Below are 21,206 nucleotides of genomic sequence, written 5' to 3'. Positions count from 1 at the left end.
TGGGCCAGTTGGCATTTCTGTGTGGAGTTTGCATGTTCTCCCCGTGCTCGCATGGTTTTCCTCCGGGTGCTCTGGTTTCCCCCACAAGTCCAAAAACATGCGTTATAGGTGAATTGGTTAAGCTAAATTGTCTGTAGTGTATGTGTGTGAATGAGAGTGTATGGGTGTTTCCCAGTGATGGGTTGCAGCTGGAAGGGCTGCGTAAAACATATGCTGGATAAGTTGGCGGTTCATTCCACTGTGGCAACCCCAGATTAATAAAGGGACTAAGCCAAAAAGAAAATGAATGAATGATAAATTGCATTTTTCAGTTTTACCGTGCCAAATTGTTTAGGCCAGGGGTGCCCAAACTCGGTCCTAGAGGGCCGGTCTCCTGTAGAGTTTAGCTCCAACCCTAATTAAACACACCTGAACCAGCTAATCAAGCGCTTACTAGATATACTAGCAACTTCCTGGCAGGTGTGTTGAAGCAAGTTGGAGCTGGACATCGGCCCTCCAGGACCGAGTTTGGACACCCCTGCTGTAGGCAGTTTGCAACATGAAAAGTTTGAGGGAAGTATGAGGACGGTAAATAAGTGAAATTTTACAAACTAATTTCGAGAAGGTCACCTGCTATGATTGAACACGGCTGGTCTCACATCAACAATCATCGATAAACCAATCAGAGGAATCCAAATAGCCAATTTTTCTTAGCTCCCTTCTTTTTGAAGAGTCCCCCCATTTACCCCTTTTCCTCCTTTACCAAAGGGGAGCTCTCGAGACCTACCTGATCTCGAACCCCCCCTTCTATGCTAAATGACCAGGCAGGAGCTCTGCGCTCAAGTATCTCCAAGCTCAGGGTTCTCTACCGGGACAGCATGCCAAATCTGCAATTAGTATCTTGAAAATGCATTTAAAGGTAATTTTGGTTTACTTATCCATTTTTGTTCTGCACTGCAGACACCATGTCAAGCCTTGATTAATTAGCTGCATTTGTAAGTTCTTGCTAGAGTAAAACATTCTCAAAAACCAATCTACAACATCAGTTTATTTGTCAATGGTATTAATATCTAATAATTCTGATGACATTTAGACAGAAATATGCTGAGCTACCTCAATATGATAATAATGAGCATCTGGAAATGTCATACTTGGTCTAAAAGTGTGGTAACCTTAAATGAGTGCTGTGTTGATGGTTTACAGGCTTGGAAATTAGTGAATAGCGGGAGCTGAAACACAGAAGCTCTTAAGAGACACAGCTAGCTTTTTGTATGTGTGTGGCTCCTCGCAGAGGGACTTGCAGGCGTTTACGCCCGTGTTCGCCATACAGTGACGGATGGGGCTCAGCGCGTGCACCTCAAGTCACGGAATATGGAAAGAGTGAATAGATTTGCCTGTGTATGTGTGCGTCTGTCTGCTTGGGGATCAAGGGAGCCGTGTGCGATGGAAGAGAATGAGCGTGTCGCTTAGGAAATGTCACACTGGGAAGATTTTGCAGGTTTTGATCCGGGCAAATTAATGCAAAACCCAGTGCAAGTATTTGATTTGGGAAAACTTTCAGGAGCGGACTTGTCTCTTAATAATAATTATTGGGTTTACATTAATTTCCCTCTCTGTTTTTCTACCACAGGAGAGCTGATCACTGCTGCTTGTGAGCTGGGGGTAAGCATTAGCTGCATTGTTTAATCAATCCACTCATTAACTCTTATAAGCATTAAGGAAGTTTAATTAAGTATGGGGGGAGAAGAAAGATGATTAATTTACTTTTCAGGCCACAGGTTTTTTTTTATCCTCTCTTCTTTTCTACGCACTTCTTTTTTTTGACTAAGTTAGGACTAGAGAATGCTATAATTTGCAACCCTGTTCTTCAAATCCAATTAGACTGAATGGTTAGGCGATGGCTTTTGTAAGCTTCGCCTTATGTACGGTATAAGGCTTATTATACTCAACCCCTCTCTTTTTTGTGCATGCGTGTGTGCGCGTGTGTAAGCCGCAAAGAATGAACTAAATCGGGTTAACAGTTATAATAAGTTTTATTATTTAATAAAGTTTATTACGCTGTCGCGATCCTTTTAGGGAGGCTGTGGCAGTGTCACTATGCCAGTAATCCCTCCCTCTGTCCGTGTGGCCTGCCTGTCTGCGGCTCTCCCCAGGGTCGGAGGGCTCTCTCCGGGCCACAGGCCGCCGGCCCTCCCTTCCTGCTCCCTGGAGCCATGAAGCTTTTCTCTTTTAAACTCCTCGTCGCAGGACTGCCCCCTACAGCACGTTCTGCCTTTTCCCGCCATGCCACACACACACTTCCAGACCCACGATGCCTCCGCGTTCCTTTCCATGCTGCTGGTCTCGTGTGGCACTGGCATTTTTGCCTCACACGTCACTTGCGCAGTCACACACACCTTGCTGGCACTTCCAAGCGTGCCCTTCGCGCCCCTGCCATCTGTTTGCCATACTGTCTCTCTTTCTTTTGTCCTGTCTCGTCCCTCCTCCCAAACCTCTCTGTTCTTCTCTGCTTTGACCTCTCTTGCTTGTCTTCAAGCTTTCCGTTCTTTCCTCATATTGAATAAGAATCTTTATTTTGATGTCTGTTTTATTGTATAGGTGTCTAATAATGTTTTGTTGGGGAAGCTACTTTGCTGCTTATTTTAGATTTTATTCATAAATTAAAATCTTTTAACTACAATCAAGCTGCCCTTAAAAAAAGTTAATTATGCAATAAGCTAAGTAACTATGTAAAAAAATTGACTGCAAAGGCCAAGAGCCTTTTGTCAAGGTATTGTTTCCTAAATAGTCTATAGAAACATATGATGAGTAAAGTAAGTATTGAACACGTCATGACTTTTCCTGTTAAATATAGTTCTAAAGGTGCTGCTGACATGACATTGACCCAGATTTTGGTAAAACAATCAAACAAAAAAAAAAAAAGCAATTAAAGCATACAAATACAACAAAACAAATAAAGAAAATTAGAAAAAATAGTAATAACAATGAAATGACATGAGGAGAAAATATCGAACTACTGGAATGTATTTAATACTTTGCATAAAATGCTTTTATGATAATCTGCTTGTTAAGTGTGACGTCATGTGAAGCGGCTTCCGGGTCCAAGCGCTCTAACAAACTGTACAGGGAGACTCAGCATATGGTAATAATAAACATTTACAAAGTAATGTAATACTTTCGAAAATCACGATCGCAATATATATGTCCATGCTTAAAATCTGATGGCTAGAAAGTGATACATTTTTTATAAATTGTACAGATATTGGTGTCTGTAATGCAGCAAGTCCAGAGACTGATGTGTGCACCATGATTTTCTATCAAATTTACTTTATTGTGAAACATGACTAAAAAGTGGTCATACGTCACGACTTAACAAGCGGGTAGCAGCTTCAGCTTCATCTGATGAGGGTTGCATTCTAAAAACAAAAAGATTTCAGCTGCTGTCTGGGCTTTCCATGGCTTTTTACATCTCCCTTTCTTCATGTGTTCATTACTTTTAACCCTGTGTCATTTCATTTTATTACACACATTGTAATGTTTAGTTTTGTTTTCTTTGTATGTTTCGATTACTGTGGTTTGCAACTGGGGACAGTTAGAATATATTTAAATATTAGAATATATTTAAAATATTGTCAGCCTCAGTTAATTATCTTTAATTTTTTTCATCATACTATAAAAAGTTGACTCAATTTAAAATTGTAATGCTGTGTTCACACCAGACGTGGCAAGCATGAGCGAATCGCGAAATTTGCTTGTAAATAGATCCGTGAACGTCTTTTCATTCAGTCTTTTCATTACTCACTTCATTCTCGTGTCAAATTCGCTTCGCAATAGATGTGGATTAGCATCATGGGCAGGGCTTCTATGTTCCCGGTGACTCTAGCTTCGTTACTAAATGGCTAATATGGATTTTATTGAGAGAATAGCTGTGCTTCATGCTTTAGGAAGGCTGAAAAAGCAGTGTGGATTCATTCGACGCCGTGCGTGAGTCCACTAGATCCTTCAGAGATGCACCCAGCTCTGTGAGTTCATTAACTCCTCCAGAAACTATACCTGGATGACGGAGGCTTTCAGTGGTGCTTCTGACTGAACCAAGCCCGGTTTGATGAGCTCTTGTCTGGTGTTGGATTTCCCCTCAGGAAACCAACAACAGGCACTACATCATAATCATGCCCCTACAAGAGAAAGCTCATGATTGGTTAAAGTGGTGCGAATGTTTGATAAACACGTCGAACGTGCAAAACGCTCAACTCGCGTCGCTTCGTTTGCACGAATCGTGTAATTTGCGCGAATCACGTCATTCACGCTGGCAGATGCCTATTGTCGAATTTGTATGGACTTAACATGTAAATCACTTGCGCTTGACGATTAATCCACGTCTGGTGTGAACGTAGCATAAGGCTACTTGCTGCACAACTGTTTTAAGTTGACTCAATTTTTAAGCCAAGTACTGCTTGACTCAAAAGACTTGATTTAAATCAGGTCAACTCACAAAAATCTGTGCAGCAAGTTTCCTAAAAATCTTTGGTCGAATCAACTGTTATTTTCCTGTTAAATGGAAAATTGCATCTCACATTTTTAGTAGTTAGCCATCCCCTTCACTAGTTGTTTAATTTGTGTTTTTGATCATGTGTACAATTGAATTGCTTTTTAAAATTTCTCAGTAATATGTAGTTACTTTTTGAGTTATACACTCCCCAACTATGGCTTATCACAGTTCAGTAAACCTAACTGACATGGCCTTCAGTCTCATGAAAATTGTTTAGAGGGATCATTTGCCTGGGACCCCTATTCCTGCTTTGATCTTGAACTCACACTAGCTTTTAGACATCCGCTTGTCCACCGAGTTTCCAATCCATCCCTCAAACAACCACTTCTACGAGTGGTTTCTTGCTCTTCGCTCAAGTGTGCAGCATTTTCCTGCCTGCTGTGCCTGCGTGTGCGTTATCAGGCCAGTAGGAGCGAGACAGCCTTTAATAGCTCTAGTCCTTATCGCTCCTTAGGGGACTTAGTGCCTAATTGCTGGGAAGGCAAGGAGACAGGAGATCAGGCTTTGAGGAAGGGGGAGGACAGTGTGGTGCTGTAACCCGTAAAACTGAGGTCTGCCTTTGAAAGCTAAACTGTATGATGATGGGTGGTGGTTCTGTGTGTAGGTTTACAGTAGTGTTTTTCCCCACAGGTGGCTCATCCTCCAGGATATCCTCTCTTCACTATGATGTCTTCTCTGATGCTCTCGCTGCTGCCTCTCAGCTCTCCGGCACACAGTATCAATGTCCTTTGTGCTGTGTTTGGGGCCGGGGCGAGTGGAGCCCTCTGCTTCACTGTCTGCAGGTACACTACTCTTATACTGTAAAACACTGTGAAGTTCTGCTTCGTTTATTAGTTAAGGGTTAAAAAATTATGCGATACCTGAGCAGCAAGTTTACTGTTATACACCCATGTGGATTAGTGCAATATCTCTTTTAGAGCAATGTCTTTTTAAAGGGTTAAAAAAAGATATACAGTACTGTGCAAAAGTCATAGGCCACCACCAGCTTTGGGAGCACATGTATCTAAAAGGTATGGAGGGTCATTACGTTTGGCTGAACCATACCTTTAATATACAAACAGAAAATATTTACACAATATTCAAAACAATATTACTTTTGGAATCAAAAGTCTAGCATCAAAAGTCTTTGTTTAACATGACCTCTTTAGCACCAAGCAACAGTTTGAAATTTTAGTTGTGTCTTTTCTGAAATTATGTACTATTAAATATCAAGCATCTTTCAGAATTTCTAAGAGATCTCCCTTAGATTTAGAAGATTCTATCTTTCATTTTCTCTCCAGTTGAATATCATACTGTCTATAATATTGCCTATACATACTGTATATAATATTCAAGTGTGGACTCTGTGGAGGCCATTTCATGACTGTTTATTTTTCATCAGCTGTTTTTCTCTCCGAGTATGATTTTATTACATTAGCAGTGTGTTTGGGATAATTATCATGCTGAACAATAAAACAATTATAAAGTACATGCTTTCTAGTAGGAATTACATGACAACTTAAAACCTGTCTGTACTTTTCAGCATTCACAATTCCATCAATTCAGTCAATATTGACAACAGTTCTGGCAGAAATGCAGATCAAACCAAGTCAGAAACTCCAGTATTTTTCATTCATTTTTCCATCGTTCTTTAACTTTTTCTTTCATATGTCTTAAACAAATACACCCAAAAAATCAGACTTGATATATATACTCATATTCATTCATTTTCTTTTTTGGTAAAGAACCGCCAACTTATCCAGCATATGTTTTATGCAGTGGATGCCCTTTCAGCTGCAACCCATCATTGGGAAACATCCATACACACTCATTCACACTTATACACTCGGGACAATTTAGCGTATTCAATTGTATATTATATATATATAATTTTAATGAGTAAATTAATCAGTAAATACTTTTCAGTGTTTGTCTTACCTTGCGGACATCTGTTCTTAACATATTGAGCAAACAGTTTTGGAAAATTTTGGCAAACCGTTTCAAAACCTTGAACTTTGTGGTGCCCTGATTTGGTTTGAAATTGTTACGCCAGTTTATTCTTTGATTAAAAAAAATATATATATTTAGACCAAAGTTTTTCAGATACATCTGCATGATTCTAATCTGTTCATATGCCGTTTTTATTATCAAAGAGTCCAGGTGCAGTTGTATGTTAATGTTTTTAGTTTGCTTTAAACCCTTTTAAAGTGCATAGTAAATTGTAAAGTATTTCAGATTCTCTTTATTTTGCATATTTCTGTAAAGTCCTATTTCCATGGCATTAGCGTTACCTGTGGACTTATCTTCAGCTGATATCAAGTCCAAGATGAAATATTATAAACAGAGGAATGTTCCCTTGCGAAGGCTGGTTTAAATGCTATACATCTCCTTCTAATCATTCTTTTTTATCGCTTTTCTGATGGTTTTCTACTTTTTTATTTTGTAAATGTTATAGTTGTATGGTGTGTAGTGATATGACCCCATACCCACAAAACTATCAGAACACTCATATGCAGCCTCCATTATTTGTGAAAGACATAATTCATATTTCAGCTTCAGAATCATGAATTTTTTTTTTCTCATGACCACTGCACTTTACTTTGGGAGAAAGGTCCAAGTTCTAGTCGATTCAAATCCACTAAATCTCTACCAAATAACAGTTTTAATCAATAGTATTTTTATCATGATTTTTTCTTCATTTGACTTTCTTTTGGCTTTTTTGATATTATTATGTTTGTGACTTCACATTTCACAAACTTGTTTGAGTTTCTTTCTTCTGTTGAACAAAAAAGAGGATATTTTAAAGAAAGCTAAAAACCAGTAACCACTTTAATAGTAGGAAAAATAAATACTATAGAAGTCAAAGGTTACAGATTTTCAGCTTTCTTCATTATATCTTCTTTTGTGTTCAACATAATAAAAAACCTATAAAGGTGTGGAACCACTTGAACAAGTGCTTTTTTATCAGGGCTCCCACAGCTCATGGAATTCTGGAATATCGTCGAGCTTTAAACTTTTTAAACTAAATTCAAAACATTAAAGTCAGGGTTTTATATATATATTTTGTATATACAGTTGAAGTCAGAATTATTAGCCCCCCTCTTTACTTTTTTCCCCAATTTCTGTTTAATGGAAAGAAGTATTTTCAACACATTTCTAAACATAATAGTTTTAATAACTCATCTCTAATAGCTGATTTATTTTATCTTTCCCATGATGACAATAAATAATATTTGACTAGATATTTTTCAAGACACTTCTATACAGCTTATAGTGACATTTAAAGGCTTAACTAGGTTAATTAGGTTAACTAGGCAGGTTAGGGTAATTAGGCAAGTTATTGTAAAACGATTGTTTATTCTGTAGACTTATCGAAAAAATATATAGCTTAAAGGGGCTAATAATATTGACCTTAAAATGGTTTAAAAAAATTAAAAACGGCTTTTATTCTAGCCGAAATAAAACAAATAAGACTTTCTCCAGAAGAAAAAAGATTAGACACACAGTGAAAATTTCCTTGCTCTGTTAAACATCATTCAGGAAAAAAAAAAAAATAAATAAAATAAATCAAAGGGGGGCTTCAACTGTATATTAAGCTATGGAGTATCAGTGACTTCTGTTTGTCGTTGGTTTCCAATTATCAAAATGTAATTTTTCTATCTCGCATTGTTTTTTTTAAATATAATATTTCATATGTTTTGCCTATTGTTATGGCTAGGCTTTTTTAGCCGACAGCTAGCTCTCTGCAACTTTCATATGGTTACCACTGAAGCTAAGCAGGGCTGTGCCTGGTCAGTACCTGGATGGGAGACCACATGGGAACACTAGGTTGCTGCCAGAAGAAGTGTGACTTAGGCCAAGAAGGCCGTGCTCAACCTGCAACCTGTGTGGGTCCTAACGCTCCAGTATAGTGAAGGGGACACTATTCTGCTATGTAATCACTGTCTTTCGAATGAGATGGAAAACTGTGCTCCTGATTCTCTGTGGTCATAGACCCTTTTCACATTTCTGGGTTTCTCGGTAGAGGAAGGCGTCATAGCTGGGTAAACTTAGAGCGCACTGAACGGTAGAGTACAACAAATAATTTTTTTTTTTTACAATTCTATTAGCTAAAATAAAAAAAAAACTCCACGATGGTGTTCTCAAGACTTTCAGAAAAAGCAAAAAATTGACTGATGATGGCAGCCAGAGGAGAGAATAATATCAAATTTACTCAAATTTAGTCTCAGCCCCAAAGACATTGCATTAGAAACACCTCGCATAAGCACTAATTCAGTTTGTGTAATTTGACTCAAACATGATATAATGCATACACAAATGCATGAATATTCATACATTAAAAAAAAAAAATTAAATATTAAAAACTTTCAAGGATTTAACATTATAAGAACCGCTAAATACGTCATAACAGTCTTGTGAAAAGGGTCGATTAAAAATCCCAGGATGTCCTTCGAATATAGTAGGGCTTTAACCCCCGGTGTCTTGTCCAGATTTCCCCACTGGCCTCCTAACCATCCCCATAACATAATTGGCTTCAGCAGTCTGTCTCCTCTCCACCAATCAGCTGGTGTGTGGTGTGCAGTCTGGCGCAATATGGCTGCCGTCATGTCATACAGGTGGATGCTGCACACTAGTGGTAGATATAAACTATATTCAAATTCAAATTCAAAAAACAATTTTATGCAAAGTACAGCAGTACCTTGTTTTTCCATTCATTATACTGTATGTCAGGGAATTTTACATTTAGTTAAGAAGGGGAACCCTTATTTATGTTATTATTAGGTTACAAATGTACTGCTATTACACACCATTCTGGACTTGAAGTTCAGCCAGCAGATAATTGGTTTTAATGGGCAGTACCTGCTGCATGTTTTTTTTATTGTCTACATGTGAGCTCTTGTAGCGCATGCCCTCACTCCGCTGAGTTTTTTGCGAGCCACGCTGACCAGAGATTTGGCTGCAGTTACATGTCCAATGCAACCTCTGCTCTTAAGCCTCAGAGGATTTAGATCCAATTTTGGATTACAGGAACCAAAAAAGTCATTTCCTTTGGCTCTCTCAACTCTGCAACCCATCCTCCTCCTGCAACTGATGGCAGTGAGGATTTGGTTGCACACACGCATTCACACAAACCCCTTTAGCTCTTAAGTTTCAGTATATAATCTATGTTTTCAATTGAAAACATAAGCGTAATAGGTTTTGATGGTTATCTGTCTGGGCTTAGGCTGGGGTTTGGCCTCATGCTTGTCTATTGGGCTCAGAGCAGAGGCTGGCAGGCTTGAGATGCCAGGATAGGGAGGAGGGAGAGTTTGAGGGGTTTCAGTTCTTCCGGCACAGTCTGGGACTCCCTTCTGGGTTGGCATTGGGGTCCTTAGGTGCATCGCCCATGCCCAGTGGTAATGCTGAGGTGGCGTGCCACTCCCAGTAGGATCACTACCGGACAGGCCTGTCCCCAGGCTGCTAGCCTGGCACCCAACACCACTCTGACACTCACCATTTTATGCCCTATACATTCTCTGCCATCTTTAGATTTTAGGAATTTTGGTGCATAATGACGTTAATAATGCATATTACACTCTTCCTCCTCTCTGACTTTGTGGTTGGGTCTTGGAAAATTAATTATAATATACATATATAATGAAAGGAATACATCTGTTTCTTGTTTTTATGGTCAAAAATGTCGTGGAGATTTAGTCATGGAAAATTAAGTTCTATTTTGAGAATCATAAAATTTTTCTTTGTACTTACAAAAAACTTCTTACAAAAAACTATATTTCTTGACAAATTTGTATTTAAAAAGCTATTTCTGGGACACCTAACATGCTACATTGACCCACTAAAAGTTCAAGTAGCAAGTAAATTAATAATATTGTAGGGAGAACTTGCGTGCAGACTCCGAAGATTGTGTCAATATCAATATGTGTCCTAAATTTTCATATTACATGTCAAGGTAAGGTTAGCAGATCATTTAGAAAAAGTGTCATATAGTTTCTATAGTTTAACTTTCTAAATGTGATGGTTTTTTATTAAATAATGATTTAATATATTTGTTAATAAAATACACTATATGAAAACTATATTTTAAAATCATGCATGATATATTCAAGGTGTAAAAAAACAACAACTTTTCTTTAAATAAAGCCTAGGTAAAATTTTGAAGAACGTGTTGTTAGATCAACCAAAAATGACAATATTGTCATTAATTACTCACTCTCATATTTTTCCAAACCTGTAAGACCTTCTTTTATATTGTAACCAAAGGGGAGTTGGGCGACAACAGAGAGATGATCTATGTGCAGCTTTATTCAAAAACTTCAGACAGGCAGTGGTCAAAAACAGGAGCAAATGGGTACATACAGGGAAATCCAGAAACGTAGTCAGGTCACAGGCAAATGGTAGATACTGGCGACAGACAACGTAAACAAGTGAACAAGGCAAGGGTCAAACACAGAAAGTCTAAACTAGGAGAACGCTTTGTAATGTTACAGGTATAAACCAACAAGACTTAGCAATGCGTGTGTCAATTAGTTTGTTTAAATGGACACCAATTATCCAATTTTGAAAGGATTAAGATAATACTCTGATTAAGAGTCTACCATGTAAACAGATTTTTGATGACCTTAATCCCACTAAAGTCATAATCGAACTAAACAGAAATCGAATTAAGATGTGGAGTATGCCAATTTTAGTTGCATTAGTGAAGTGCAGTACAGATATGTAAACACCGCAATCAAACTATTATCGTCATGTAGGACATTTTGCTGCGTTTTGCAACGGGATATTTCATACACACACAGCTCTTTGACACTATTCTCTGCACCTACAGAGTCAGTAAAGGACCACAGACACCTTCATTGTGAAATTCTGAGTTTTTTCTTCTCATATTCTGCGTGCGGTATCAAATTTCATTAAAAACAACACTCTTTCACCAGTCCTTAATTCGTACTTGCATCCAATACCTTTTTGGTTACGAATGAAATGTTCCTGAATAAAAGTGAAAGTGCCAAACTGCAATTAAAGTCGATAAATCAAAAATAAAAACACCTGAAATTACATTGATAGCACGGTGATGCAATTATGTTAATTGATCTATGTGCTATAACATGTAAAACGGGATCATGAAAGAAACATTCAAAAAGTAACTCATGTAAACAATAATCATATTATTAATATTATCATATTATTGTCTTAATCAGATTAAGGCAAACAATTCCATTACTGATGTCTTTGTTAACATAGTCAATGTGAGCAGTCTATATGTAAGGGATAATAAGCGGAGCTGGCGCTGACCGCCCGGAGCTTCCAACATTTTTAAAGACACCCTATCCTTATACATAAACTACCGATTTGACTTTAAAATAACTATATTCTCACTTGGAAAAACTCTTAAAACTGAATTTCGTGGCATAATTGATGAGTATTTTCCTTAATTGATGAGTATTTCTAATTTTGCGGATTTCCCATCTGCCATTAACAGTCCTCATCTGTAACTGTGCAGCGCATGCGAGTTGCTATGGTAACTACACATGTTTGCGAGAAGCGTATTTCGAACTGTAATTAAAACAGACTGGAACGACCTGTGCATTTCAACGAAAATAATGCACACCCTCCAGCCAATCAGAATCAAGAATTTCAACAGACCATGGAATACAGTCCATGTAATCAGTCTTAGATTCTCTCCCAGCTGTGTGTGTAATCAACAGTGATTTCAGAACAGGTGTGTGGGGTGCATGATGGGATATGTAGTTCATAAAGTGACAGAATTGTAGTCCGGGTGAAGAAGCATGTCTTTACCATCATTCTGCAAGCCTGTATCGCTGGTTATCGTGACATATATATATATTTGGAACACACATAATTATTTAAAAAAAAATTATTTAAGAGCTCTCTGACCTGCTATAGACAACAATGGTTCTGAAATATTCAAGATGATGAATTGCATTTTTTTTTGTTTTACCGGAATATAAAAATGTAAAAAAAAATTTGTTACTTTACAACCAGATTATAATCAGTTTAAAAACATTAATTGTGCACTCTAGTGTTAGTATCTTACACCAGGTTGGCTTCTCTTGTGTGTAGTTTTACATTAAGACATATTGTACAGTACGGTCGAGCATTATTACATCATCCATACAATGTAACTGCCATAGGCAGCATTTTGCTATTCAGAATTTTAGGGCTAAAGTTGAAGTGATCTTTCCGGCTTCAAATTCCAATTTTTTTCCTGCTGAAAATGCATCTAAAAGGGGTATGAATGTTTATTTGGGGAACTTAAAATATTTCTATAGCGTCACTGCAAAAGCATTTTTATAAGAAACACATTTTGAGCACTTAAACAGAATGATTACATAGCATTTTCTCTATGTTCATGATGTCAATTACATAATAGAAGTGGCTGCGTGTCCGCCGAAGGTGACTTCACCCATCCTTCTCAGTCCCGGGTCCACCGCACCTGTGAAGCTGCACACCAGCCAAGAGCAGACGAGTCCAGTTCTGCATGCACCAGCTCATATCACAGCTGACCGGGCTCCGGTGCCCACCTGTCTCGGTGCTTTTGTTTCCATATAAGGCTCTTTACCATATGGTCATGACTGCGCTTTCCTCACTGGACCCTCCACTCGGTCCTAGTCACCCCGCGGCTCTCTATTGTGAGCTGTGTTTATTAGCAAGACAGTTGCTTCATGAGAGCATTACCTGTTTCAGAATATAATAGCCTATGCATATGTGAGCATTTAAAGTAATAGTTCATCTAAAAATAATTTACGTACCCACTCACTCCAAACATGATACAAATATAAAATGCACAAAATAATAGTTTAAAAAACTGATAACCAATAATTTGTTTGCAAAGAAAAGACTGCTAATTCTCAAAATATACTCTTTCTAGAGTACTTTCACAGAAGAAAGAAAGTCACGATGATTAAGTGATAACATTATTCAAATTTTTAGATGAATGAGGGTCTTTAAAGATTGAATTTAAATTTGGTATTTAAAGATTTTTTTTTGTTCAAGCCATGTTTAAATATGTATTTGTTTAAGACTAAAGAAAAAAAAATGCTGTCGTTTCCCACGTCCCTTGGCTGCCCCTTCCTGCATACCTCTGTTGTCAGGTAAATCACCGACCCAGAAACAACAGCTCCTGGCAGCTTAAGCATATGCTTTATTAGCCAGTCTAATCTCTAAAACGCTCTGGTTTGCAGCCATTCGTTTTGCTAAATGCATTTCCTCTTTAGTTATGACACCCACTCTTTGTTTTTTAGGCCAACAACCTTTATATCCTCAAAAAAAAAAAGGAATAATCCAGATTAAATACAACTTGACAGCATATCGACAGCTGCTTTTGATTACCACAGCCAAATGAGGAAATAGCGGTGCATGTACAGTCAACATGTATGGCGTCAAAAAAAGCAGTAAAAACAACACAATATACAATAGGAAAATAACACAATTATTCTAACACTTAATCGTTTTATTCGTGTTAAATAGCTTTACAGGTAAGATTTTTTTTCAAAATTAATAAATAGATAAGGGGATTTTACAGGGGACTTTTTCATAGTTCCAGGTGGAAGTACCTGTTTGTTTTTCACACCAAAGGAACTATAACTTATTTAGTTATGAGCTACATTAGGACTTCAGAGAAGGGTCTAACCAAGCACAATAGGAATTAAAAAAATGTATAAGTTATGAGATTGAAACGACAAAAAAGTTGGATTAAAATCACCTTTGACATCCTAGAGCAAGTGTTTGTCTTGTAACTAAAATGGAGTTACAGCATTATTGTTCCTATTGTTCGGGATTAGTCTTTGCTTTGAAGTAAGAGCTCATTTAGTTTCTCAAAATGGAATTTCTGGGACTAAAATTCCCAGTTATGTTGACTATCAAAATGCAATCAAGAAAACAGCCCTGGGATGAAATTTTGCTCTCAGGGAACTGACCTGGGATCCGTTCTTCGTACCTTGCTAAAACGATCTAAGCTGATTTGCAGTGGTGGAAAGAGTACTAAAAAAATCATACTCAAGTAAATGTACCATTACTTACCAAAAATGTAGTGCAAGTACAGTAAAAGTATCTTTTGTAAATATTACTCGATGTACAAATAAAAAAGTAGCCCTTTTAAAAATACTCAAGAGTAAAGTGAGTATTACACTGAAAAGTTGATTCGTTTACATGCAGTTTGTGCAGGATGTAACATTCTGTAGTGCATTTACTGATCTTCCTATATTTGTTCGTTCTTACCTTCCTTCCCTCCTTCTTTCCTTTCTTCATTTGTTCCTCCCTTCATTCCTTCAGTCATTCATTCGTTCCTTTATTCGGAACGTTCCTTTATTCATTCGTTCCTTTATTCGTTCCTTCCTTTATTTGGTTTTTTGTTCATTTATTCATTTTTTTCCCTTGTTCCTTAGTTTGTTCAGTCCTTCCTTCCTTCATTTGGTCCTTCCTTCATTCAGCACTTCTTTCTATTCTTCATTCGCTTTTATTTAGTGATTGTTTAAGGCTGTTTGACAATTTCAGTCATCATACAGTTGACATCCTTTATTTTCTCATCAGTGACATTCAGTCTATAATCATATTGTCTCTGGGTCGAGTGTAAAGATTTTGGACATCTTGGACATTTTTAATGCTTGCAAAAGGTTTTCTGCATTTATAAAGTTCCCATGTCTTGAGGTTCTAAATGCGATTTACTTTCTACGTGCAATTTGATTGGACAGGAAACACAGGATTGATTTTTCTAGCCAATCACCATAGACAAGAAATAAATAAAGTAGTGACTGCAGGTTGAAGGAAAGTAAAGAAGTAAAAGTACTGATACAGTACTAAAAATCTTTTTTCACATTGTCATTATGGGGTATTGTGTGTAGAATTTTAAAGAAATGTATGAATTTATTCCATTTTGGAATAAGGCTGTAACATAAAAAAATGCAGAAAAAGTGAAGCGCTATGAATACTTTCCGGATGCACTGTGTATGTGTGTATATACAGTTGAAGCCCCCCTTTTGAATTTTTTTCTTTTTGAACTATTTCCCAAATAATGTTTAACAGAGCAATGAAATTTTTAGTATGTCTGATAATATTTTTTCTTCTGGAGAAAGTCTTATTTGTTATATTTCGGCTAGAATAAAATCAGTTTTTAATTTTTTTAAAACCATTTTAAGGTCAATATTATTAGCCCCTTTAAGCTATATATTTTTTCGATAGTTTACAGAACAAACCATCGTTATACAATAACTTGCCTAATTACCCTAACCTGCCTAGCTAACCTAATTAACCTAGTTAAGCCTTTAAATGTCACTTTAAGCTGTATAGAAGTGTCTTTAAAAAAATCCAGTAAAATATTATTAACTGTCATCATGGCAAAGATAAAATAAATCAGTTAAAAGAAATAAGTTATCAAAACTATTATGTTTAGAAATGTGTTCTTCTCTCCATTAAACGGAAATTGGGGAAAAAATAAACAGGGGGGCTAATAATTCAGGGGGGCTAATAATTCTGATTGCAACTGTATATTAGTTTAAAAAATGTATAATATCTTACTATTTTTCCCAGTGTATATAACCTATAGGTTACTACTGTAAAAAATATCAGCATTTGATACATGCTTTCAGTATTACCTTTGCTTGAAATTACCTGATGTAATCCTAAATTAAATAAGCTGCTGCTGACATGGTGCTATGACAACAACTCTCGAATGAACTTTGATGAATGAACCAATCCTGGATCATGTCAAATCGTCAACCAAATTCAGCTAATTTAGTAATCCACAGATGAAGAACAGACCCCTGCTGGCTTGTTTCTATAGTGTTCCTATAAATACTTAGTGCGAAAGCCCCTAGATATACTGTATATTTGTTTGTGTGATTTATTTATTTATTTTTTGCATTTTTGCTTTTAAACCAATTAGTCTTTGAGGTAATTAACCCAAAGACCTTTGTTACAACTCTGTTACTCCCTTTTAATCAGAAAATGGAAAACTATTTACTGTTTTTGGCCATTAATTTTTACAACAACTGTATTTTTCGTGTCTGAGAACCCTCTATTTTGTAAAAGTACCATTTCCACTTAAAATATCAGATTTTTTGTTTTATTTTGTTTTGAAAACAGCAATTTCATGTTGATGCACTAACATGTTCGGTTTAGGCATGCACAAGTACTTAACCAAATACACAATAGTGGACTATACAGTAGTGTATATTTGCAGGTGCATAATACTAGTGTTTCTTTACAAATCAATATCCCCAAATACTGGCATGGCATGCATAATACAGCATTTTTAGTCATTTTTGTAGATTCGTGTGAATTGGTAACGTTTTAAAAATGTTGTCGTTTGTATGCAAAATATTTAAAAAATGTTTCACTTTTTAAAAATCATGGTCATGCAAACATACTCTCAAATGCTGTTGCTTTAGACCTTAAGCAGTATTTAACCTGGAAGATTCCTTTAACCATTCTTGTGCACTACACGCCTTATATTCTTTAACTCAGCATGACCAATGGCCCCATTTAAAGATGTGCAGTAATATTTCCTTAACAGACATTTAATGAAGATGTCTAAACCCTCATTACCCCATTCAGAATGGGGGAAATAGGGCTATTTCACTGTGCTGTGCCATCACTTTAATTTCCCCTTGCCTGCAGGCCTAAGATTGTGTCTGTTGCATCAGAAGTCAATATTGCTATAATATTACATTTCCCAAACTGTCTCCACAGGCGGTTTTTAATGGGAGTCATGCAAGGAGAGGATCAGCCCTTCCCAGAATGCATGCGTTCCATAGGGCCACATAATACTACAGTTGATTAATGACTTGATTAAAATAACAGTAGTAGAAAATAAAATGCATATTTGCTGAATGATATACACAGTTTCTTTTTGTTTGCCATGTCCAGATAATGTGTGTCAGTGGGGGATTAAGATGGAATTGGGTGAAATTGTTGTGCCGCCGACTGCATTGTTTGAGGTGAATTGGAGTTATTATTTTTTAACATGTACTTTCCTGTGGGGATGGACGTCTTAGCCCAGCAGAACACTGTCCATAGGTACAATACATGCACACAGTAATTTTACTAGAGATTGTATGACGGTAATACTTTTGCACAGCTTCCACCTAGAATTCAATTTATAGTCGCTCCATAATTGCGCCGCCAACAACTGCTTACAAATATCACACCATATAGCCTAAGCATCATCTATAAAGAATCACACAGTATCCTCAGTGCATTTCTCAATGATAATAAGACCTCACATTATCATAAACATAAGGCATAAAAGTGCTGCTCTGCTGGACCATACTTAATGTTTATGTTGCTTAATTGCCAATGGGATGGATAGGATAACCAACATGTGATTAGAAGTTCAGAAATTTGTTGGCACTGACTACTTTTCATGTAGTTGCCTTGTTTTTTTCTCCCTTATTTTTCTATAGGAGCTTCTTAAATGAGAAAATTCTCAAATGAGTCTTGAACCTAGCTAGTCAGATATATGTGAATTTCTTTGAAGCATTGCATCTTGTGAGTTGTGGCAAACAAATCCTGTTTTAGATTTCTTTAGATGTCTTTGGTCAAGGTTGTATTTATTTATCACTTGAACCCCACTTGAGTTCGTTTGGATTTTTTGTGTTCTCTGCCCACTTGTTTAGTGGTCACTTGGGATGGCAGCATTCATACATGTTTAAATAACCAAGGCCAGTTATTTAGGTAAAACCTGTCCCAACAGCTTGTTAACACAAATTTATAATTAGCCAATCAGCAGCAACTTAATGCATTTAGGCATGTAGACATGGTCAAGATGATCTGCTGCAGGTCCAACCGAGCATTAGAATGGGGAAGAAAGGTGATTTAAGTGACTTTGAATGTGGCATGGTTGTTGGTGCCAGATGGGCTGGTCTGAGTATTTTAGAATATGTTGATCTACTGGGATTTTCATGCACAACTATCACTAGGGTTTACAGAGAATGATCTGAAAAAGAGAAAATATCCAGTGAGTGGCAGTTCTGTGGGAGCAAATGCCTTGTTGATGCCAGAGGTCAGAGGAGAATGGCCATACTGGTTTGAGCTGATAGAAAGACAACAGTAACTCAAATAACCACTCGAGGTTCACGAACCTTGTGCCGGATGAGCTTCAGCATCAGAAGACCACATCAGGTACCACTCCTGTCAGTTAAGAACAGGAAACTGAGGCTACAATTTGCACAGGCTCACCAAAATTGGACAATAGAAGATTGGAAAATCAGTTGCCTGGTCTGATGTGTCTTGATTTGTGCTGCGACATTCGGATGGTAGGGTCAGAATTAGGTGTCAACAACATGAAATCATGGATCCATCCTACCTTGTATCAATGGTTCAGGCTGCTGGTGGTAGTGTAATGGTGTGGGAGATATTTTCTTGGGACACTTTGCCCCCATTAATACCAATTGAGCATTGTGTTAATGCCACAGCCTACCAGAATATTGCTGCTGACCATGTTCATCCCCTTATGACTACAGTGTACACATCTTCTGATGGCTACTTCCAGCAGGATAATGTGCCTTGTCACAAAGAGCAAAAAATCTCAGACTGGTTTCTTAAACATGACAATGAGTTCACTGTACTCAAATGGCCTCCACAGTCACCAGATACTAATTGAATATAGCACCTTTGGGATGTGGTGGAACGGGAGATTCGCATCATGTTTTTTTTTTCCATTAAAATATCCAAACACCATGGGTACAGTCAACAGTGTTATACATTTTGTTGACTTATCCACCTACAGTGTCCCAAAGTTCAAATCCAGAGAATTTTGTTATTTTACCCATCTCCTGAATCACCATGCTAATGACACCACACACCCTCAATTTCTGGTTTGCTTTTATATAAAACAGGCAAACATCAAAGATGCTTTAAAGGGGACTTGTTACGCCTTTTTTACAAGATGTAAAAAAGTCTCTGATTTCCCTAGTGTGTGAATGTGAAGTTTCAGCTTAAAATACCAAACAAATAATGTTGTGAGTGGAGCTACTAATGCCTATGTGTCAGCATAGTGGCCGATTCAAAAACAAGACTAACATCCTATGCTAATAATAAAGAAATCATCACTAATGGGCAGGGTTTTTTTTCCCTCAGATGACATGTACAAAAGGAGACTGCCAATCAAAGTGTTTCAGCAGACGAGTGATTATAAAAAATAAAATCAATACATTTTTACCATTAGAAGCTGATTATATTCACAGACTGTTGCCACACAACTGTGTTTAAACCCCTTATACATGTGATTTTTGCATAATAGTTCCCCTTTATTGGCTTGTGTTTTATTAGACTACACAGTATAATAAAAAAAAAACCATAAAATGTTTTTAGTATGACTGATAAAATCTTATAAAAACACATATTGTGCCTTTTAATCAAACCAAGTGTGAGCACACCTTAGATATCTTTCGTCATATTTTGTCCAAGTTCATATTTCTGTCTAACCACTGCACACCAATTTGTTTGGAAAAATGAGTCTGCCTCAGTCTGCTTGTTTGGTGTGGTTTGTTTGTTTTGATGCAGTATTGACACTTACCCAAAATAACACTAACCATGCAATTGCACTAGAGTTTTAAACTGAGCTAAACCTATGAAATCTGTGAAGACACACTGCACAGCACAGTCGATAGCAGCAAACAAGTTCCTGATGCTGCACACAAGTGTCACTCTCACCTCATCACTGTTAGAGGGAGAGGGAGGGAGGGAGGGAGAGAGAGAGAGAGAGAGAGAGAGAGAGAGAGAGAGAGAGAGAGAGAGAGAGACAAGAAGACCCAGGTGGTCCCACATGTTCTAGAATGAACGATGTGTCACATGCTTTCACATCCTCAAACAGACAGACACTCCTTAAGAGGTCCATGTCAAGCCTCCCTCAGAGGAGGAGGAGGACGGTAAGCGACTGTCAGGCCATGCCATTGAAGTGATGACAGGGGGAGGATGTGATACTTTGCACTGAGGACCCTCAACTCTGGTCCAACCCATCTGCAGCCCCCTACCGTTGACGTGTTGGGGGTTAATTGGCACACAGCAGAAGCAGAATGGAGGGTGCGGGGGGTCCACACCTTCACCGAGCCTCGTCTTCCTTCCACAGTGTGCACAAGTAGTAAAGAGGGCTAGAAAGAATCCGATATCACCAAGAATCCCCCCCGCCTGCCTTTGACAAGTTATTAGTCCGACTGTGCGCACACACGTGCGGCCTCGTCTCATACGAGACAGGAAAAGAAAAGAGAGGAAAGGCAAGTAGTGTGCAAAAAAAAAAAAAAGCCGGAGAAGAGAAAAGAGAAGTAGTCAGCAAGCGCGAGTTCCACACACACACACCATCCTTCCTCCTTTCTTCCATCCGTATCCTTCTCTGTGCTCCCCTTTTTCCTGACTTACTTTGCTTTCCCTGCGAAAGCTCCATTGTTCCCCTTCCCCTAAGTCTCATCAGCCTCTTTTGTGGCCGACTATCACAGCGGCAGGCAGAGGCGCGCTGGAAACGTCTAAATGGTATCATGGCTCGTGATTAAGCGCGCGAGCTTCGGCGGTGCCGCCGCTGCTTATGAGTCAGGTCTGATAAGGCGAGGGCCCTGCTCTCTACTCAATTTCAGATACCGTTAATGGAATCTGTCTTGTGCGATTGTAATGTGAGAGCGCCTAATTTGCCATGGAGCTTGAAGCTGTCAGCGGCGAGGGATTGCGGGGTCAGGAGGGAGCTGGCAGCCGC

The 21,206-nt window shown here is 37.9% G+C and overlaps 1 protein-coding gene across 3 annotated transcripts in view; it reads left to right on the top strand.

Annotated features, from left to right (window-relative positions):
• The window catches only part of tmem260 (transmembrane protein 260), a 65,070-nt gene that overhangs the window by 7,765 nt on the left and 36,099 nt on the right, over positions 1-21,206 (top strand). For all 3 annotated transcript variants that reach the window (XR_008839273.1, XM_056477539.1, XM_056477538.1), the window contains exons 3-4: positions 1,610-1,641; positions 5,159-5,310. Coding sequence is in view for 2 of the 3 variants with exons in the window: in XM_056477539.1 (XP_056333514.1) it covers positions 1,610-1,641; positions 5,159-5,310 (184 nt within the window). In the remaining variant the exon portion in view is untranslated. The remainder of the gene's footprint in view (positions 1-1,609; positions 1,642-5,158; positions 5,311-21,206) is intronic.

The sequence above is a fragment of the Danio aesculapii genome, chromosome 17 (assembly GCF_903798145.1).
Source record: "Danio aesculapii chromosome 17, fDanAes4.1, whole genome shotgun sequence".
In the NCBI taxonomy this organism is placed as follows: domain Eukaryota; kingdom Metazoa; phylum Chordata; class Actinopteri; order Cypriniformes; family Danionidae; genus Danio; species Danio aesculapii.
The sequence above is the reverse complement of the archived record's forward strand: the minus strand, read 5'-3'. Positions and strand labels throughout refer to the sequence as shown.